Source organism: Osmia lignaria, chromosome 8 (genome assembly GCF_051020975.1).
Source record: "Osmia lignaria lignaria isolate PbOS001 chromosome 8, iyOsmLign1, whole genome shotgun sequence".
In the NCBI taxonomy this organism is placed as follows: domain Eukaryota; kingdom Metazoa; phylum Arthropoda; class Insecta; order Hymenoptera; family Megachilidae; genus Osmia; species Osmia lignaria.
The window spans coordinates 11,746,527-11,767,771 of record NC_135039.1 but is presented as its reverse complement, the minus strand read 5'-3'; the positions used below and the strand labels follow the sequence as shown (position 1 = coordinate 11,767,771).

At 42.4% G+C, this 21,245-nt stretch overlaps 1 protein-coding gene across 3 annotated transcripts in view; it reads left to right on the top strand.

The window, feature by feature from the left end:
• Positions 1-21,245, top strand: part of LOC117611269 (cell adhesion molecule 2) — a 62,141-nt gene that overhangs the window by 25,677 nt on the left and 15,219 nt on the right. The window contains exons 1-2 of one of the 3 annotated variants that reach the window (XM_034339219.2): positions 890-1,273; positions 1,641-1,743. The exons of the other annotated variants lie outside the window; for them this stretch is intronic. Of the exons in view, the coding sequence (XP_034195110.1) occupies positions 1,698-1,743 (46 nt within the window). The 5' untranslated portion in view covers positions 890-1,273; positions 1,641-1,697. Of the gene's footprint in view, positions 1-889; positions 1,274-1,640; positions 1,744-21,245 lie in introns of those variants that run through there. 3 annotated transcript variants of the gene reach the window in all.

The following is a 21,245-nucleotide window of genomic DNA, read 5'->3' as shown; positions in this document are numbered from 1 at the left end:
TGCAATTATGACCGCACCGGGGGTTACGCTAGTAGTACCCGTTTCGCGATTGCACTATCGCCGGGCGTTTACTTAAACCTCATCCTCTAGCTCGAAAGGATGAACAGCTACGGTAACGTGTCATTAAAAAAAAAACGGAAGGAAAAAGAAAATGAGAAAATTAAATTTTGTTAAGTGTACAAAAGGAATTGTACATGGAAAACGGCACGAATGTTGACCATTCTTTAATTTTTATCCATGCGAGAAATCTAATTAACTGGTCAAAGGACCGTGTCCTCGTTTAGCCGGGAATAAAAAATTGTTCCGAAGGTAGAAAAACAAATTTTCCGCTGTTGCGAGGTGAATTTTTTCCTCCTGTCTGCTCCACTGTGCCGGGATTTTAAAAGCAGACCCTAGTAACCTTTAAACAAGCCCCAAAAAGAACAAACATCAACAATTACCCTCCGAGCCGTCGGTCCTCAAAGAGGAAAAATTCATCTTCCTTACCAGTGGAAATAAAATAAAGTGTTCCAGAATGCTCGATCAGGACAGTGTCGCCCCGTAATTACCAGAGAAACCCCTTTCGTTAACACGATCATTAGCAACGGCCCTATTCGCCACTCTCCCTTTCACCGATGCCAGAAGAATCTGGAAAAACAAGCAACCAGCCCCGCCTTCCAGCCCCCTACCAGTTGATCTCGTTTCAGAAGGAAATCGTTTGGTACGGAATCCCGTTGACTCGAGACCGGCCAATTTTCCGGTTACGAATTCTTCGTCGACTCGAGGGGGAGCCGAAACCCCAGCGAGAACAACGTTCCTGAATCATCCCCCACCATTCGGCTCTCCTACGTTACCCGGCAGCACTCGGTTCGCATAGGGTCGCGCAACTCCCGCACAGTCGCTCGTGCGTTTTCGTCGGCGCTCGTTCTCGTACGAGACACTCTCTCCGTGGCTCGAGCCGAACGCAGCAACGGCGGCGGCGACGACGACGGCCGACGAGAGTGACCGACAAGGACCGAGCGCACGTGGGCGGGGCGACGGGAGGGGAGAGTAGTCGCGTACACCGTGACTCGAGAAGTACGACGGCCAACGAGTGCGACCGAGCACGACCGAGAGCGGTGCTTGGGTGGGGGGATACAGTAGAGTGGAAGGAGATAAAGCTAGTGCGTTCTCGTTGACGCTTATTCGCGTACGCGACTCTATCCGTGGCGCGAGCGAGACGGAGGTACCGCTGGCGACGGGAGCGAGCGAAAGAAACCGATCGGTCGTGGGTGGGAGTTACAGGGTAGGATAGGTGGGTATTTAGCTAGCAGGGTCGCGATCGGACACGCGATCGCCGCGCGACACACGCGTTTTGCCCAAATGCCTGGCCGACGACAACAGCAACGGCTGGTTCCTCGCGACGCGTGCCTCTCGCGTGATCGTCACGCGTGCTCGTGCTCGTGAGAGAGGTCAAGGGGAGTCCGGCAGACCTCTCGACCCCCGACTGCTCTATTCTCCGCTACCCCTAAGGGCTCATACACGCCTATAAGGCCTGTTTCTTCGTGCTTAGCGAACTCTACTGTTTTTGTGCACACAGTGTGTGTTTGTTTTGTGAGTGAACTTACCGTTTTCTTTACTTTTTTTCTCTCTCTCTATCTCTCTGTTTCGACCGGACCCAGTGAATTTGTTCGAGACGTTTGATTGATTGACCACGAGCTGGAGCTGCGTGTAGAATCATGGACTGGAGAGTGGGACTGCTGCTGATATGTATGCTCGCCGAGGGTGAGTGGCTTTTTAAATGGTTTTTTAGTGGCGATGTCGCGTGACAGATGTCGAAAATTCGCTAGTAGCGTGTAGTACCAATGGAACAGTTTGATGCGAATTTTTCTACTAATTAATTGATACGTTAGGATCCAACTTATTGCAAACATTTTGGCGTTAACCCTTTGCGTCACAAGTGGCACAGAGAGTTTTTTCAACTGAAATTAATAGTTAATTAATTGATTAACTATTCTGAATTAATAGAAATTAAATAGTTCACATTAAATTTTAGATATTTTAGTATGCAGATTATATAAAAATTTAGGGATGGGTAAAGGGTTGATGTTTTTGTTCTGATAAAATTTCCTGCTCACTTATTTATTCACCAACTTAACGATACTTTAAAGTAAATTTTCTACCTCCCTTCCTTATTTCAACAACAAAACTGTGTACCAAACAGCCATATAGCTTTAAGTTTATTGTGCACTGCTTGAAAACTTGAAGCAAGAAAAGAGGTGAATAAATTATAATACCATTCAACCCGCAACGAATGCCGGATCATTTTGACTCGGTATGTATTGTATTTCCCCCCTCTTTATAAATTTTTCATTGAATTAGAATGATGTGGGTCAAAATTTATGACTTACAGTCACCCTTAAGTACTAAAAAAAACAACTTTCTTTCGTCGAATCGATATATTCCAATATTTTCTATCGTTCCACTTGCATAAAAAAATAGCTATTTTCATAGGGAGGCCGGTTTGAAAAACTCGTTTCACCGAACGAGTATAAACAACGACACTCGAAGCAATTCTGTCTGTACCGCTTTGGTACTTTGCCATTTGACCCAATTACCAGCTTCCGGCGTTTCAGTTTTTCCGGCTGCTTTTCCGCGGGATCTTCCGGAAAACACGGATGATCGGAGGAAGGGTAAAATTTGCGAGATTCGATCGTGGATAAGCGAAGTTGTATCGCGGTTCGATCGATAGATGGTTTGCGAGTCGAGCACGCGCTCGTTTCAAGCTCCAATTTCCTGATGGAAGTGGATTAATATAATTTGATGGCACCCTCCCATCATCCCTCCTCCTCCTTTTCCTCCATAGGGAATTATGCATCTCGCGGCTCGATCTTCATGCGAATAGCCTTGACAGCGATGGCTTGAAATCGTTTAAGGTTTGATGGAAATGTCTAGTGGATCGAGATGTCATTAAATCGGTTGTAGAATCCTTCAATATTTATTCTACAATCTGTTTCCGTTAATTGGAAACGGGAGAACATCTACCAGATACTTGTGCGTCTATCTGATTTGATAGCTGTATCAATAATGAAACAAAATAATTAAAACAGGCTCTTTTTTTGTTTCACGCGATTCTTTGCGCAAAAACAAATCGAAAAGTTCTTTACCGTTATGCAATCCAACGCTTCGTTCTCGAGATATAAGCGATTGAAAATTAGCCGCGCAACTTCCGGGGAGTCGGCCATTTGCTCGGCCGTCATTGGTCCAAGCGTAGCACCCCGGAAGTCGAAACTTAAATCGCTTGTATCTCAGAAACGAAGCCTCCGATTGAAAAACGATAAAAGACTTTTCTGTTTGCCTTCGAACGAAGAATCCATAGATCACATTCAAATGTCTTTTTTCCAATTATTATCCTAACCTATCACATATGTATGTGTGATTACTTTTGAAAGGAGTACTTGACTCTGGAATATTTTGCATCGATTAACCAGAAGTGCATGGCTGTAAAGTCAAAGTTCTCATTGAAAATTACCCTATCAGGAACGTATTTTCGTTACCCGCCAATCAACACGAGAACCGTCAATTATTTCGAGCAAGTTCCAACCCCTTCTTTCACCTCCCTCGTTACCAGTCCTCTCCGTTCCTCTCGCGTACAGGTGTCGGCACGCGCTTAGATCCCGTGATATCCATCGTTGCTTAACGATAACGATCATAATAATTTAATTTAACACTCGACCAGAGAAAGAGGTCATAGTCGTGCATCGATCTTCCACGAGATGCAGCTAGGAAATATTAAAGATCCACGACTACCACCCACAACCCTGACCCGTTTCTGAAAACCGTCCTACCTAACCTAACCTCTCGTTCCAACGTGTTATTTTTTTTTCTCTCTTCTTTTTCTTTTGCATTCTTTTTTTGTTCCGCGATGTTCACGGTCCATCTCGAGCTCACGAGAAACGCAAACGAGAAAGAGAGAGACGGGTGGATCGTTTCTTGGGTCCAGTTTGGCTTCCAGCTTTTCCTTGAAATAATAACCAGAACCAATTGCCTCTTTCCTTAATCATTTCTTCGGCTCGATAAATAGAAGTTTCGATAGACGGTGGAGTCTTTGAAAATTTCAATTCCGTTCCAATACACGCTTTAAATAACTCTTTTGATCTTCGCTATGAAAGAAGACACTCGAGGACTGAGAAGGTACTTGGAACGTTAATCACCTTTACAAAGCAGTTTTCTTTCTTACGAGGCAAACTGAAATTTTCATGAAGAATAATCAAATAATTTTTCGCTTGCATTTATAGGAATAAAATAAAAAAATAATAAAAAATTGAATACGACCCGAAGGATTGATGTTTTATCGAGTAGGTAACGATCGCGTTCTACATTTCGTGAGCCCTCTTTTTTTATCCAACAAAGAACCAATCAGCCTATTGAACTCTTGTTTCAATTAAAAACCTGAGAAACAGAGATAAAAGCACTTAGCTCGAATGGTTTAATGACGCGCACGATTGTCATCGTCGTTGCGTGTTCATTTCGATACACGGTTTTCCCTCCAATCGAACGACGGTTTAAACGGTCGATCGAAAGTACGAACCGTGATGGGAGGGCTGGAGAATTCATTTGCCCGATACTGGTATCCTATTCTCGCGGCAATTCCATTAAAATCCATGAAACCGTCCGGTTGGTTATTAAGCCGCGCCATCATATCGCCACAGAGGACGATATTCCTCTCGCGACATCGCATTAACGATAATGGAGGTGGAAGAAAATAAAACGAGTACCCTTTATCGATTCCGTGGAATCTATACGGGGGGTGTACGTTTGTCATCGATGGAAATCGCTCGTAATCGTTGACCGTTGGAAAATAGAAATTCATTTGTTCATTTTCGAAAGGGGAACAGGGTTCGAGGATGGTAATTTTTCAACTGGCGCAACCTACAACGCTCGACAGTGCCATTTTTCATCGTACGAAAATCGAGTTGTCCGTTTCCTCATCCGGTTTTTCTATTCCCAGTTACTGGTTTTTGATACGACTCGAAATTTCGCATTCACGATCAACCAGAGGTGCCATTTTTCCCAAAATTTTCTGGAATAAATAATTAAATGTTTTGTTGAAAACTGAAGGGTCTTGGTAGTTTAATGGAGAACAGTAATTGGGGCTTAAGGCCTGATTACAGGCTTATTCATTAATGACTGTAACCTATTATAACGAGGGTACTTTAATTGTCAGGTGCTTCGCTTTCTAACCCTCGAATTTTACAATTTAACCCTCTGACTACGAAAGGAGTATATATACTGATAAAAGAAATATTTGAAAAATATCTACGAACTTCAAATGTGTACCAAGGGGAAAGAAATACTGACGATCCATTACGTCTTACGTGTTATTGAAAGGAATTTTCCAAGTATATATTTTAATCTCTTTGAAAAAAAAATATCAAACGTGATAGTGTGTAGTACGTAGTAAAAAATCCGACGAGAAAGTAGATATCAATGAATAATTATTGAAGATAAATTTGTTCCTCATTATCAATTTAATTACTAATTATTATTCAAAGAATTTTAGCAAATTTAGTAAATTAAAAATAGATTAAAAAACTACTTAAAACTGGATATTTTTAATTTATTTGCAATTATTTATTTTTAAAATCCCTAAGAATGGTATGAAATCTCCAGGTACCATTTTTGTTAGTAGTCAGTGGACAAGTCGCAGCGACTGATATGCGAATACCGCGCCGTCAGAATTTATGGTTTTTTCCGTGAGTGCGCCGCAGTCAAAAGGTTAAATACAATTTTATAATCAAAGATAGATAATGTAATTTACCAGAGATAAGTTGGATAGATGGAAGAATTAAAAATTCCATTTTCAAGCAATGTAAACCTATCTGCGTTATTGGTACGAGGCTTCAACACCCCCGCAGAGTACGAGAGGGATGAAATAAAGGGATGGGTGAAGATCGAAAATTGGGGCGCAGCTCGTATTGCGGATTGATCTGGCCGCGATAAACCGGAAGCAACGTGGCATTTCGCGTGCACAGGCATTAACGCGACCGCGGGATCGACACTCGACCCTCGTTCAACAATTATCTTACGAAGCTTAGGCGTGCAAGAGAGGGTGTACACGGTATGAGCGAACCGTCAGGAAATGGGTCGATGTAATGGGTACGCGAAGTCCTCGGTGAAAGTTGCACGATACACGCGTTTGGTTACCTTGTTTCCACCCTCCCTCACGCAATTCACCCTATATGGTAAATGTAGCATCCTCTCCGGCCTGCGTCGAACATCCATGTTCCCTGCTGCTCTTGGCTTACGGCTACTCGATCTTTCAGGATCCCGCAGGTTCTAATGGTTTCAGTGTAATTTAGAGTCATGTAGGTTCTAATGGTCCACTGGAATTTTGAGTCTACTATGCTCTTATAGTCCTGAGTAATTCAGGATCTCTGGGATTTTGGAGGGTCTAGGTTCGGACCTGTAGGTCTGGACTACATTAGACTAATAGGAAGTTCTATTCTAATTGTAGGTTAATAGGGCCATAAGCTAAACTCAATTACTGTGGGTGCTGGGACATCATAGGCTACAGTAGATCATCGGGACCTATAGGGCCATAGACTAGGACTAGACTACTGTGAGTCCTGGGGCATCATAGGCTATACTAGACTACTTGGACCTATAGGGTCCTAAGTTTACTAGATCATTAAGGAACCTTCAAGGCCTTAGCAAAGAGTAGGAATAACTCTTTGGTATAGGGAATAACTCTTTACTAGACCACCAGGACCTATAGGGCCATAGACTAGGACTAGACTACTGTGGGTGCTGGGGCATCATAGGCTATACCAGACTACTAGGACCTATAGGGTCCTAAGTGTACTAGATCATTAAGGAACCTTCAAGGCCTTAGCAAAGAGTAGGTATAACTCTTTGCTACAGAGTCCTAATTATAAGTTTACTAGACTATTAGTGGACCTTCAGGGCCTTAGACTATTATTATTATTATTATTTGCTTACCTATAGGATCCTAGGCTACATGAAACTATTAGGACTTAAGGATCCTTAAGTGTCCTGACTCACAATCGAATCACACCAAAAGTCCAGATATTTTATAATTGATTAGACTTTAATCTTTAATATAAATTTTACTGGAATTTTGGGTCTACTATGCTCTTATAGTCCTGACTAATTCAGGATCTGTGGGATTTTGGAGGGTCTAGGTTCGGACCTGTAGGTCTGGACTACATTAGACTAATAGGAAGTCCTATTCTAATCGCAGGTTAATAGGGCCATAAGCTAAACTCAACTACTTTGGGTGCTGGGACATCATAGGCTTCACTAGACCACCAGGACCTATAGGGACATAGACTAGGACTAGACTATTGTGGATGCTGGGGCATCATAGGCTATTCTAGACTACTAGGACCTATAAGGTCCTAAGTTTACTAGATCATTAAGCAACCTTTAAGCCCTTAGCAAAGAGTAGGTATAACTCTTTGCTATAGGGTCCTAATTGTAAGTTTACTAGACTATTAGTGGACCTTCAGGGCCTTAGACTATTATTATTATTATTATTATTTGCTTACCTATAGGATCCTAGGCTACATGAAACTATTAGGACCTTAAGTGACTCACAATCGAATCACACCTAAAGTCCAGATATTTTATAATTGATCCTTAATATAAATTTCTGTAGATCCGATAGCCCGCTGCCAGAAAGCGACGTTCCCAAAATCAATTTTTAATATCCGACAAACGCACGTGGCCCGACGGAAGCCTCGGTGCAGCTTGTCGTTGAAACTTTCATTATTAATAAACCGTCAGGATTTTTCCCATATGGCGACACCTCTGACCCTCACCTGGGTCCACCGACAAGCCTATCTAAACACATCTGATGACGCTTAACCGATACACCCACGAACGAGCACGCGCCCGTGAATGGGCGACGGGTTTGTGTGGGTCAGTGGCTCCCAAATTTCACCTAGGCCGGATATTAAGCGGCGAAATGAGAAGCTTTTCGCGTGTACTTATCTTTCTGGAGGATCTTCTCTCGATCTGCCTTCATAGAAATAATCAAGGTTTTTTTTTTTTTTCCTTGCAACATTTATCTTCAGCTCTTATCTTTCGTCGAAAAATATCAAACATTATTTACCGACGGTATTAGAGTACCCAAGGTGCCTTTCAGTTTTAAAATTAATTTTCTCCTAAATGTCACGTCGGATGAGAAGGCAGCATCAAGTATTTTTTTTTTAAATAAATAAACACCTGGTGGACGTCGATGGGAGCCACTGGGGACAGGGACACGTGAAATTTTTCCAACGTCACGGTACACCGCGTGCGTCTGAAATGCACCAGCAGATGGTACTCGTCATACATGGGCGTGCCAGCGGCGGCGGCGGCTGCTTTAATCGCTCGAAATCGTCGTTAATTGAAAATGAGTCAATTTACGCGTAACACGAGAGTCACGAGTGGGTAACGTTGACTCGGATGACCGAAACTCACGTCCTTGGGACGGGCAACCCCTTACATCCGGTCTGGGTGACGATGACAATGGGTGCGCTCTGATGAAACAAACTGTTCTTTTTTTTCTTTCGTGGATCATCTTCACCGAGACTTCTCTAATTTCTGTTTCAATTCGGGTAAAATGAATGCCAGGGGCGGATCTAGAAGCCTTTAAAGGGGAAGGATAAAATATTTTATTCTTTTGTTATTATTCATTGGAAAACGAGGAATTTAAGAACTATTTGCCATTTTCTTCTTTTCTTTTCTTTTTTTTTTTTTTTTTTTTAATGAAAATTCATACGCGTCCAGCAAACGGTGCGCTAGCAATTTGTCCGCCAGGTTTCCGCGGATCAATAACCTACTTTTGTGATTAATATATACGGTACACCGTCCAGGATTATTCGAATGTTCGCTTTTAATACGAGCCGCAGCAGCAGTTTTAATATCTTCCTGTCGTAGAGATAAGACTCCCTCCGGTTACCAGTGTACAACCGTATAAAATATATTTAAGCTTCATTGTATCCCTTATTCTCGATCATCCCGAGCCTTCAGCTTCCTCTACTGTTATTAATTTCTTGAATCTAAATCATTTGAAATCTGAAACTTCTTTTTAAACGATCCTCTACCGTTTTAACGACTCGGGATAAATGGTTGGGAATTTAAATAATTTATTTTTAAAATTTTAGTCAAATATTTAAGGAAAGGAAATTTGGAATGATAGAGGATGATGGAGAAGGAAGGGGAAGGCTATTCCCTATCACACGATAGTTCAGGACATGTTATTATAAAATTCCTATGGTGGAGTTTTCTAAATTTCGAATCGTATTGGAAAGTTTGGCGAAATCGAAGTAAGAAGAAAAACAGTGAAGCAGCCCGGGTTTAATTAGAAAACACGCGTCTAGCAGAGAAAAATCTGAGCTTTTCCGCGCGAAACAGAGGGGCATTAAGAGCATTGTACGAAAGTGGAACGGTAATTTCCGTTTCCCCGCGAGTTCGCCAGTTATTTCGAGTCCGAATTACTCGCTCTTTACCCGCCCCTTTAGGATTAGGGAATTTCTCTATGTATCTGTGTACGCGCTGGTGCTATGTGTTTGCAGCACACGTCTTTTCATCGATGGCCCTGGCGAGTTTTAATTAATCACGTTTCCGCGAGCGCGCACGCTATTATATTGCAACTTCTCCATTGGACAAGTTGGAAGCATTGTTTAACCTTTTGTTTGGTTCGAACGATCGATGAAGGAGGTTAACGAGGCCGATTCCACGGATAATGTTTCCCCCAGTTCTCTCTTCTTATTGATAGGGAATTTCCCTAGTGTTGCCTGAAGGGATATAAAATTTCACTAGGGGCCCCTGAGCGACGACAACCCGCCGCCCGACTAGCATCATGGTGTACTCGAAACGTGGAAAGTCTGACAGAATTCGATGACATAAAAGTACGACGAAACAACACTCGTGGCGTATCGAATTAAAGATTAAAGTTTAATAAAAATAACCAGCTAAGAGTTTCATTAATATTCTTAATAGAAAATGGGTGGTTCTTCAGTGGAAGCTGAAATAATGGACGAGCAAATTAACAGTTTAGTACACAGCTTTGTGGGATCTAGGCTAGGAGTCTTCTGTACATTAATGAAGGTCTATTATATAGTAGAAAAGCTTTGTAGACAGTCTGAAAATTAGTGGAGGGTTAATCGCGGAATATTGCTTCCTTAAACCAGCTGAAGATTACACGGCCATTTATGTCTACATAAATTAAAAATGTTAAGTATGAAAGAAGCCTTAAATCTCTCCTTTAAAATGAATGGCTATCGGAGATTTAATAATATCGGGTCTGCGTTAAATACAAAGAATCCTAGGGAACCCTAGTTTCCTCAAAGTTCCTTTTCCCCTAGCAGACATTCATATCAAAGAATATTATTTTTTTTAAATCTTTTTAAAGTCAATACATACCTAAATCATCATAGAATATGCTGGGAAGCCTCAGTTCCATTTTTCCCCTAGTCACTAGTTTTCCCCTAGAAGTAGTATCTACATCAAAACACTCACCGTAGGATAATTCTTCCACGTAGGAACAGATGCAATCAAACTTTCAAGCATAATCCTCTTCTCTCTCTTTTTCAGTTTTTTTTCTAACTGAGAGAAAAAAAAAGCCCTGATAAAATAGGTCGAGGCTCTTTTCGAGCGGACATGCGCGCGTATACGTTCTCTGCCGATCGTCCGAGAGGTTAGGTCGGTTATATTTCGTGCACAATCGCGACATGTGAAACCAATCCGCGGTCCGCGTTTCCTCCGGCACTGTTCCGCAGATACCAACCCCCTCTCGACAGAATTACTTCCGTGTTTAGAAAATAAACGGGGCGGGGTACGGATGGAGCGTGGAAAACAGGCGCACGCCACACTCCACCTTGGCGTATAAATATTTTCTTCCTAGATGCAAACAAACTCCCCTTTTCGAAGCCGAGATTCGATGCTGTGTCAAGTTTATTATTTTGATCGATTGCTGCCCAAACTGTGTAACACAATGATCGTGAAAGGGGAATATACAGGGTGTTTCAAAAGAAAAGTATTTTTGATAATATTTTAAAATTCTACCACAGCTTTCTAAAATAAAAATTTGTGTGTCTAAAGACGTAGATCTACGGTCTTTGTTCCCATAGAGTTAAGTAACACCAGACGTTTCAGATTTTTAATGAGGTTAGGAAATCTAGGGATCCCTAGATAAAAATCCCTAGTTATGCCGGTGCTTGTCAGATGAGTTCCCGAAGCGACGAAACGGCGATTGGTCGAACAGGCAGCTATGGCGGATATTTTGCCGCAACAATGAGCCGACTTACCGCGGAAACGACAAACCCTGTCGATAAAACGAGCCCGGTACACGCTAATGGCTGGATTAACAGACAAGATTTATTACTATCATTTTAACGGTATTATAACGCTCGAAACAGTCAAGATATATTAATGGAATTTATAATCAGCAAAGTAATATTGCCCCCGTTATAATTGCCGCTTTGTTAAGCAGATATATTTGCACGGATTTACAGATATCTTTGCAACTGATTATAACCTTAAACAGTTTTTATTCTTGCTCATGGCAGCCATAAATCACTGGTTTTATTTTTATAAATTTCGCCGGGCGAGGGGAGGGTGAAATCTTATTAAGTTTATTCCATCGGAAAACGAGGCAAGGATAAATCACTATAGATATATTTTCGGAATAAAATCTCGAGAATTTTATTCCACAGCTCGGCTGTGTATCCCGAATAACGGTCAGTGGAGCCAGTATCAGGGCCACTTTAAAATACATTTATATCGACTTGTTCCCTGTTGCAAAATCCTCCGATTCGCTGGAATTAATAATAAGATCCCGGAAGTTGGGAACTAAGTGACTTCTACACGATTCGCTTCGAGTTGCTTTCGAAACTCCGTTAAATTAGTCCAAGTTACCCTATCACCGATGTCCAATATTGATCAAGGTTTGACGGTTCAACTCGTGCCATCAGTTTCTATAGAAATTTGCCTGCTGTTTCTGATTTCGATCGATGGAATTTCAGACGTCGACCATTAATTTCATCCTTGGGATTTAATTAAATATCTCGGAGGTAGATGTTGGGAGAAGCAAAAAAAGAAAAAAAAAAAAAAAAGAAAAAGAAAATATTTTTTAAGAGTGAAATGTATTCCCTCGTACGAACATTCATAAGGGAGGCAGTGTTATAGATGACGGTGGTGGTGTTGGTGGTGGTAGTGGCACGGCTTCTCTATTTATGCACTCTCACGAGCGTAGACCAAAAATGGGCCAACCCTCTGAAGAATTCGCGTCAGAAGCGTATCTTGTACATATAAACTTATTGAAGCTGTCCCCAAAAGCGTGAAACCAAACGAAACACGTGTACCAACGTGTGGCTGGTTACTTTCCGTGTTTCTGTAAACAAGCGATCCGTGTCCCTTTAACGACCGGCTAAATTTAGTGTCCCATGCTTTCGTACGCCATGAAAAATCCAGCCGATAAATAAACCCGTTTATTCGAACGTTAATTAGAAGAAGTGTATCGCGAACGATGCATCACGGCTTCGAAACCGGGCGATAACGTCGAACATCGTTCAAGTATTACTGCGAAACGTATTACCGGTGGAATTCTCTAGTTATTTCTCGTCCCCCCCCACCACCTGTTCCCCTTGCATCCTAGAAAACACGTTAAATAAATCAAGAATCTCTCGTCGGCAGCACGGCCGGCAAACAGCGTGAAATTTGTCTGTTTTTAATTTAATATTTGCCTCGTCGCGCGGGGATAATGCAAATTTACATCGTCTAGGTGGCACGCATGTGCATCATGGGCGTTCGCAATAACGAGCCGAGCGGAGGCTCATGGGAAATAAAATGTGTTGGACGAAGGAGGAAAACAAACAAATTTAGTCGTTTTTCTGATTTTTTTTCTTTTTATTTGCGCGTTTAAATCTCATTTAATTATTCTATGAGTAATACGACGTTTAACTTAACTTAACCTAACCTAACTTCTAAGGTTCATTTTTATCTGATTCAAGTTTCTTAGACTCAAAATTGGACTGCACTTTGCTCTAGGGGACCAACAATTGTTGGTTAAAAAATATTAAATCTTATCATTTTTGACCTGAAACATTCGAAAATGCAAATTAAAAGTTTAGGAAAACAGTGGTTTTACTGGTTGTTATAACGCCATATTGCTTCTACTCATAAATGCCTGGTTAAGTTAGCCCTATATCAGTTAGTAGAAAATAATTTTTATACATATATGTATTTTTAAATAAGGTGAATGAACCATGAGTAACCTGTCCAACTCCACTGAATACGTAGGTACACAATTGTATTTTTTAAACCACTGCAGTTTTATTGTTGTTGGTGCCTTTAAGGGAAGATTAATCTTAATCAAGATCCCTTTCGACCCTTTTCGAAACTGGTCTTCCTATGCTCGTGCCCATTGAAACCTTTAGAAATGCCTTGCCTCTTTGTCGACGTCATAACGTCACCCTTTCCGGCTCTCCCTCGATCGGCACCCTCGAGTTGCATCGTTTCGCCATTATTTTCTAAGGTATCACAGATCCATCGAAGCTTTTTCTGCACCGGTGAGGCCGAAATCAGGGACGGTAGATGAGAAAGTAAGTACTTCGTCAATAAGGCGAAGGAAAGGCAGTGCGAGTCGAAGGCGTTAATTACGAGGCGGTTCGTTAAGGCCTGTCGACTGGTATCGGGGCCGGTGTTCACTTATCTACGCGTTAACCGTACTCGGCTAATGACAACGAATGGAAAATGATGGCTGGTAATTCGTTAACCGAGTAAAGGCTCGCCAGGCATCGATGAACAGGCTACGGAGGAGGCTAGTAATAATCCGCGCTATGTTGCTAGGGAATTCGCTCGATAGACACTGTTTATAACCTATAATTAACTATTATTAAGATTTAGTAGCTGAGGTAATAAGCTGCTTCAATCGACCCACCCTGAACAAACACAATTCCAAGGAGACTGTAACTTCTAATCCTCGATACAATTTATAAATATTTTTTTTTTTCTGGAAGAAAAATATCCCCTTATAACCAGTAATGGTGGTAGCCACACTTTTATCGTCTGGATAGTGTTCTCGCGTGGCGACCCCCTATTTGTCGTCATAAACCTGAACAATGGCGTGGCCAGAGCCCGAAATTCCAAGGTTGAAGAAGTTGTATGTACGGACAGTGGGACGATCCCGTCAGAGGGGGAATCTAGGGAGTTCCCAAGGAGTGCATGGTTACTAGAATCTAGGAATCTTATGAGGAGAGCTTAAGGAGATCCTAGGGTAGATCTAGGGAGTTCCTAAGTAGAGCCTAATGGAGATCCTTAGAACCTAACCTAGAAGCTCCTAGGACGAGTGGCCATAATTCTTTCTTCTTCTTCATCATCAAATTTCCATTTTCTGTCGTCTTAAGACGCCACGCCCTTTTACGAGCCTCTTGTACCAAAGGGTAATATCGTGTTCAATCTTTCTTTTTTTTTTTTTTCCCTCGAGGATAATTTAGCCGGCTAGAGCGTGTGCAGTGTCGATTAGCCGGGTCACGTGACCCGGGCTTAAATCCTGGCACGTATCCTCGGTGAAAATAATTTTCTCGCACGAACCGACATGCTTTCCTGCTACATTGCCATGGTGTATCAAGACTGTCGTATATCTTCCAGAAAGATATTACGATGTTACGTACCTTACGCATTTCTTATATAGGGGGTGTCTCGAAAACAGCGTCGAAACGTTGTTAAACAAATCTTCTTTCCCCCCCTAATGAAATCACCTTTAATGAAAAGTGAAATTTGGTAAAAAATAGAGTACAATAATGGAAGTGTCAGAAGTAGTGGTAATCACTTTGAGAGAACGGTGGATGCAATTTTTGAATAAACGGTGAACGAATATAGGTATTGCTGAAGTTTGGTCGATAGATTTACGCCCGCCTTATATATTCCCTCTTTCGTGCTTATCACCGCGTTTCACCCCTGTATTTCCCGAACATTTACTTTCAATACTTCCGCTACTTATCGGAAAATATTACGCGACAAAAGGTGAACGCAGAGATCGCTTCTTTATCCCTTAATTTCCTCCGCATCCCCCCCCTCCGTCTTCTATCGATGCTGCTGCTGCTGTTGCTTCGCCTCGTTTCGAGCGTTATTGCTTCCTTCCCAACCACCGTGATTCAAACACTTTTCAAACTTTCCTCTTATCTTTCTTTTTCATCAAAACGGAAACAACGAAGTAACTGTTTGTGAATTTTTCTTTACCGGAAGTGTTTAAATATGTATCGTTTAATACTCGTGGAGTAATCGTAATTAACGGTAAGCATCTTCTTGAAAATTAACTAATAAAAGTTCCCTTTGCTAAACTAAATAATCAGTTGCAAATCCTTTGACACGGTACAAGGAAATTGTCCTAATATCGTGGAACAAGATAGAAAGGATTTCCCTTTGACAATACTGCAAAGCTGTGCCCTCGTTTCTGTAACGTTGTAACAGTATAGGATCAAGTATGGCTCTCGAGTAGAAATCAGAAGAGAAATAGGTAAAATAACAAAGGGCAGCGTAAGAGAGTTGAACAGAGCAACGTTCTGTTCGACCATAACCAAGAAACAGCAACGCCCTCTTTGCTCCACCCCCTTTTTCTCCATGGATCCTACAATAACACTCTGGAACAAATAATAATAGCAGTTTCGTGGAGACGTCGTTCAGATGAAGGCAAATAACGCGACTCGAGCAAACTTTCATCAACTCAGGGGCGGAGAGGGGGGGGCAATGGGGACGAGGGGGATAAAAAGAAAGGGAGAGAAAAAAAGAAACTTTGTCCTTGGCTGGATCAGTGAAATTGCGATTTAGTCATCAGCCGTGACATCGCCCGTTAGATAGCAGATGGGAGAAAGAGACGAGAAAAGAAATAGAGAGCTCTGCATGAAAATTGGAAACTCTTGGGACAAAATGAAATTCACTGGTTTGAGTTCTGCCGAGATTGGGGACCATCCTCGACCGAATGTTTATCGTTGCATGATAATTTCTCGAAATTGAACAATTAGGAGTGATTAAAAAAAAAAATTATCTTAACGCGTTCTTGCGAAGTGCTTAAAGGAAAAGGTGTATCGTTAAGGACCGGTTAGAAGCGAAACACGGCTTATCGACACCCACGCGGATCCCTACTTCCTGTGGCGTGTTCGCGGTACACCTTTGGAACAACAACAACCGGACATCGAGTGCGTGACGTTGGTCGAAGGAGAGATAAAAAATTCACGCGGCAGATAGTGGACAAACGCATTCGCCGATCGTCCTCTTTGGCCCTCGGGGGAACTCCCGTGAGAATTCTTGCGCGCATGCGTGCAAAATGAACGAATGTCTCGCGCGCAAGCAGACAAGTTGAATATCTCGTAACAACGGCAATTGGTTTATTTGTTCCTGTGAACCTATTATGCAAATAACCAAAGAAAGAATTAGTCAACAATGCAGAAGATAAGAGGTACGCTTGCTTTATCTCCAAGTCGGAATGCCCTTGCGTAACCGGCCTATTCGTCTCGTAAGCAGCTGCTTGCGCGATGCAAATTCGCCTAATTGCAGATCGGCCGTGGCGATAACGCGTTTACGGAAAGCACCGCCTAATAAATTTCGCTAATAACAGAGCACAACGGGAATATATAATGAAGAAATTTGCGTCCCTGTTATTACCGAAGTTTATCTGGGGAAAGGGTATCCTTAGGTGTTCTCTTGCCCGCCACCTTTGCCCTTTTGCTCGTCTATAGTATCCCCTCTTTAATGCACCTTTCGTACCTCTGGGTCCCTATCGACCCCGCTCGGTCATTGGGGAGGTAATCCCCACATAGATGACTGGAGGTGTCCACCTTAACAGGGGCAATCTATTCAGATGATCATTATTCTTTCGCTAAAAGTCCAACATCTTGATGGTTTGTTCTTGCATAAATAAATCTTTGTCCTCTTTGTCTCTTCTGCTTCTCCGGATGAAAAGTGGCGGGCTGGGGGGGGGGAACAGAGAAAGAGGCGAGTCGTCGTTGTTTCGCACACGCACATCTACACGGAAGCCAATATTTACACGTCGGAGTTGGCATCGGTTTCCTTTGGTCAGAACCTCTCGATGCTTGCCTCGTATTTATCGTGCAAACGAACGGCGACGATCTCGACGGAAGTTCCAGGATACATCGGGAGGCAAACGGTGAACTACTTGATCCGAATAAATAAAGGGAAGATACACCTGCGGTTCGTCGATTGATCGGTTGCTATTTCGCGCTTGATCACAGCCTACCGACCGGGAGTTGGTACTTTTCTTTAAACAAACACGTCCCCACCTATGACAGGAATAAAAGAGGGCTGAACGCGAGGGTAGAAATTGTTCCTGACGAAAATTACCTAGGTACACTTTGGGATCTAGGCTACTAGGTCCTTGCCGTCACTGCGTCCTATAACTTCAAAGTAACGAAAGCATCAAGGTCCTAATAGGTACTTAGCTATCATCATGGAGTTCCAGTTTCAGAGCGCCGGTACACTATTTCTCCTCTGTGTCCCTTAATCCGAAAGTTCTCTAGGGTACCATCGAGACACGCTCATAATTAATACACCTATAGTATCTGCCACCATTTTCTGCAATTTTGTTGATAAATGACTGTAAGCGTTCGAATTTGAGGTTAGGTTCCGCGTTAGTGGACCTAACAAAAATGGCAGCGTCTATTCAGCCACCTGCCGGCAAATACAGGAAATTGTCGTGGTAAAAATACTTTCTCTAGCGACGATCTAGCATCCACTCGTTCTATGCCCTAGTTTTCGATACGGAATTCTCAGAGAAACGATGGCTCGCACGGGAAAACGTTTTCCATCCACTTTCTTCTCTGCCCGGCATTTATACGCACGGCATGGACGATTCAATTTTGACAAAGGGTAAACGAGGGACTCGAAACTTTATAGGTTATGAAAGAATAAAGTATCAGCAGGAACAAAACAACGATCCTTGGTCCCTTGTAAATTTGACCAACCTTAGAATTTTATCGTTCTTGCAAAGTTTCCGTTCGCGAGAAGAGGCCGGGTCCGGCGATAATTATTGAATTAAATTGCCTGGAAAATTTTTGAAATATCCTCTCTTCTCTTCCCTACCAACGTTCTTCGGATTAGCCAAGTTTCCCGGAAACTTTCCCAGCAAACTTCCAGCACGGACTTCGAGCAGGGTTTCGGATTATTTAAGACGAGCCGAACCCCCAAACGGGTTATCTGTCGCGAATAAATCCGTTTACTTATTTGCACGGTTATTTCCGTCTCTTTTATATACCGGGTGCGCAGAAAGTATGCGTTTACACTAAATTTCAACTGTACCGTTCAATTTACAGTTCGATGATTCCCTGCTTTTAAGAAGGCGATCCGTTACACAGAAACGGGAAATTATCGAGCGTCCACTATATATTTGAACTTTTCCAACCGATAGATTGATAGATAGGGATATACAAGTTACAAGCGTATCATTTGTTTGAATACTACTTCCATAGCCCGTGTTCCAATCGCTGGAAACATCAGTCTGGACAGTGGTATTAGATGACAAGCAAGATAACAGATTTGCGTTAATACGTTACCAGGAAAGATAGTTTCACGCGAATAACTAATTAGAGCTGATTAGTTAGCCGATGTTAACCGATGGTAGCTGAGTCATTAATTCTGTCAATAAAGATCACCACGCCTACCAATCGTCCAAAGTTTCTTTCCTGATATTCGCCATCGTGGAGGATGCTTTCAATTGACTCAGGGTTCAGCAGCCGCTCGATAATTCCCCGCGCTTACGCAACAGGGAATTATCGAGCATCGGTGTTATTCGAGAATAGAGTACATATAGTGAAACCAGAGGGCGGGGAATTATTTGGCAGGGAATTAGCAAACGTCTACTGTATTATTTTACTTCCAGTATACCGAATACTCAACTCGTGGGTGTAAATTCATTTTCAACCCTTCGGCTGGTTGAAAGCCAACAGCAATAGGGTGTTACCTGGTTCGGGCTTTATACTTCACTTTACACGACGAACGAATCGTCTGGAATCAGTTCAATTTCACTGGTGTCTCCCTAAACCGTGATACACGACCGTAAAACGTTCGATTTCTCGCGCGGCAAATAAATGGACAATTTTTTCTCCCTCTTCCTCTTGAACGTAAAAAAAAAAGGGCTTTCTTTATGTTGTAAAACTTTTTTTCCACCGTTCGACGTACTTTACGGTTTATCAGTGAAAATTGTTGGGATTTACGAGAAGCGCGCGACTGGAAAGAGGAAGAAATTTTTACAGAGACGGGGAAGCGGGGGGGGGGCAATCGGTCGGACGTTTTGTTTTACACACACGTTTTTATGGAGCCCGGATTGTTTTTTGTTTTTTTTTCGTTGGAATTTTTTGTTCGATCGATCGAACAGGCAAAGAAAGGAACTCACCAGGCGTGACGCTTTCGACCGGCGAATAAAACGGGCATCCAGGGCTGCCGTTAATTAATCACGCGAGAACGGCCTCGTAATCGGAAGCTAAAACTTTCCGTTTCCCTGTGTTTCGTCGGTTTAACGCTGCTCTTTGATACACGTGTTTGATAACGCGCCGGTGCTTTTTTTCCTCTCATTCTCTCTCCCTCTCTCACGTATAGCGACACGATCTCGTGACAACGTTTAATTACTCGAGAGAAATCTGATCGTTTGATCGGGGAGATGAACAAACAGAAATTTAGCGGTCTAGACGACGATTTTGCGGGCAACGAGGCGAACTCGCCAGCCGGTGGATTAATTAATAAAAAAAAGGAAAAGGAAAAGAAATTCGAACAGGTATCGCTGCGTGTTTCTGAGGATATTAAATTTCTGGCAAAATAAAAATTTCACCATTGCTGTCGGACAATTTGCTGATTCCATCTTCGCCCGGTCGAAGTTGGCGTCGGTTCAGACGGTTTATCATAACAAAAGTTTCCTCGATAAAATTCCCTCGGGAGACGGGAAACTCGCTACCAGCTTTTATTTATTCACACCGTTTCCCCTATAATTGCGCTTTCCCAGGGTATTACGCATTCATGCCTCGAAAGACGCTCGGAATATCTTAAGATGCGTCGAGATTACGGGACGAGAAGAGTCTCAATGATTCCGCCACCGCTCGGACCTACGTATGAATAAAGATTATGAAGTAAGAATGCCGTTGGGAGAGCAAAGATTTAATAAATAAGAGAAACAAAGGACGGACAGAACGGACGAGCGATGAGGATCGATCGGAAATCGATGAAGACAAGGACGGAAGGTGAGCGTTATGTGTCGTTCTACCTGCGTGCATCCATTGACAGCAACAATGCCAAATCACCGGATACGTTGCATCCGCAAAACTTATCGCTCGACCACCGGAATTTCCTTCCTTCCTTCCGTCCTCTCCCTCCCGTCTCCCCGCTCTGGTCGCGTTCCAGGGCCAACCAGCAGTCCAATAGAATTAGCAGCCGTAAGGATGGGCAAATAATTCCATTGTATATACTCGACAGATTCGTGCAATTTGATCTTCCCATCAGTATCTTCAGTATTTGATAGGATCATAAAGGTTAAGTTACATTTGTAGGGTATACTAGTACCAGGACTTGGGAATAGTGAGGAATGCTATTGGTGGAGCTACTACTACTATGGGTAGAGTATACTAGCGCTAGTAGATGTAGAAATTAAGGGAAATACCACAGTAGTGGAATCATTACATCATGGGTACCATAGCCTAGGTCATATTGATAGGGTATACTAGTACCAAGACTGGGGAGTGGTAGAGGAGGCTCTACTGGTCCTATGAATAAAGTATACTAGCGCTAGTAGATGTAGAAATTAAGGGAAAAACTACAGTAGTGGAATCATTAATAGTCTAGGTCATATTGATAGGGTATACTAGTACCAAGACTGGGGAATGGTAGAAGAGGCTACTAGTCCTATGAATAAAGTACACTAGCACTAGTAGATGTAGAAATTAAGGGAAAAACCACAGTAGTGGAATCATTACATCATGGGTACCATAGCCTAGGTCATATTGATAGGGTATACTAGTACCAAGACTGGGGAATGGTAGAGGAGACTACTGGTCCTATGAATAAAGTATACTAGCGCTAGTAGATGTAGAAATTAAGGGAAAAACCACAGTAGTGGAATCATTACATCATGGGTACTATAGCTTAGGTTATATTGATAGGGTATACTAGTACCAAGACTGGGGAATGGTAGAGGAGGCTATTGGTCCTATGAATAAAGTATACTAGCGCTAGTAGATGCAAGTATAAGGGAAAAAGTATAGTAGATACAATAAGTA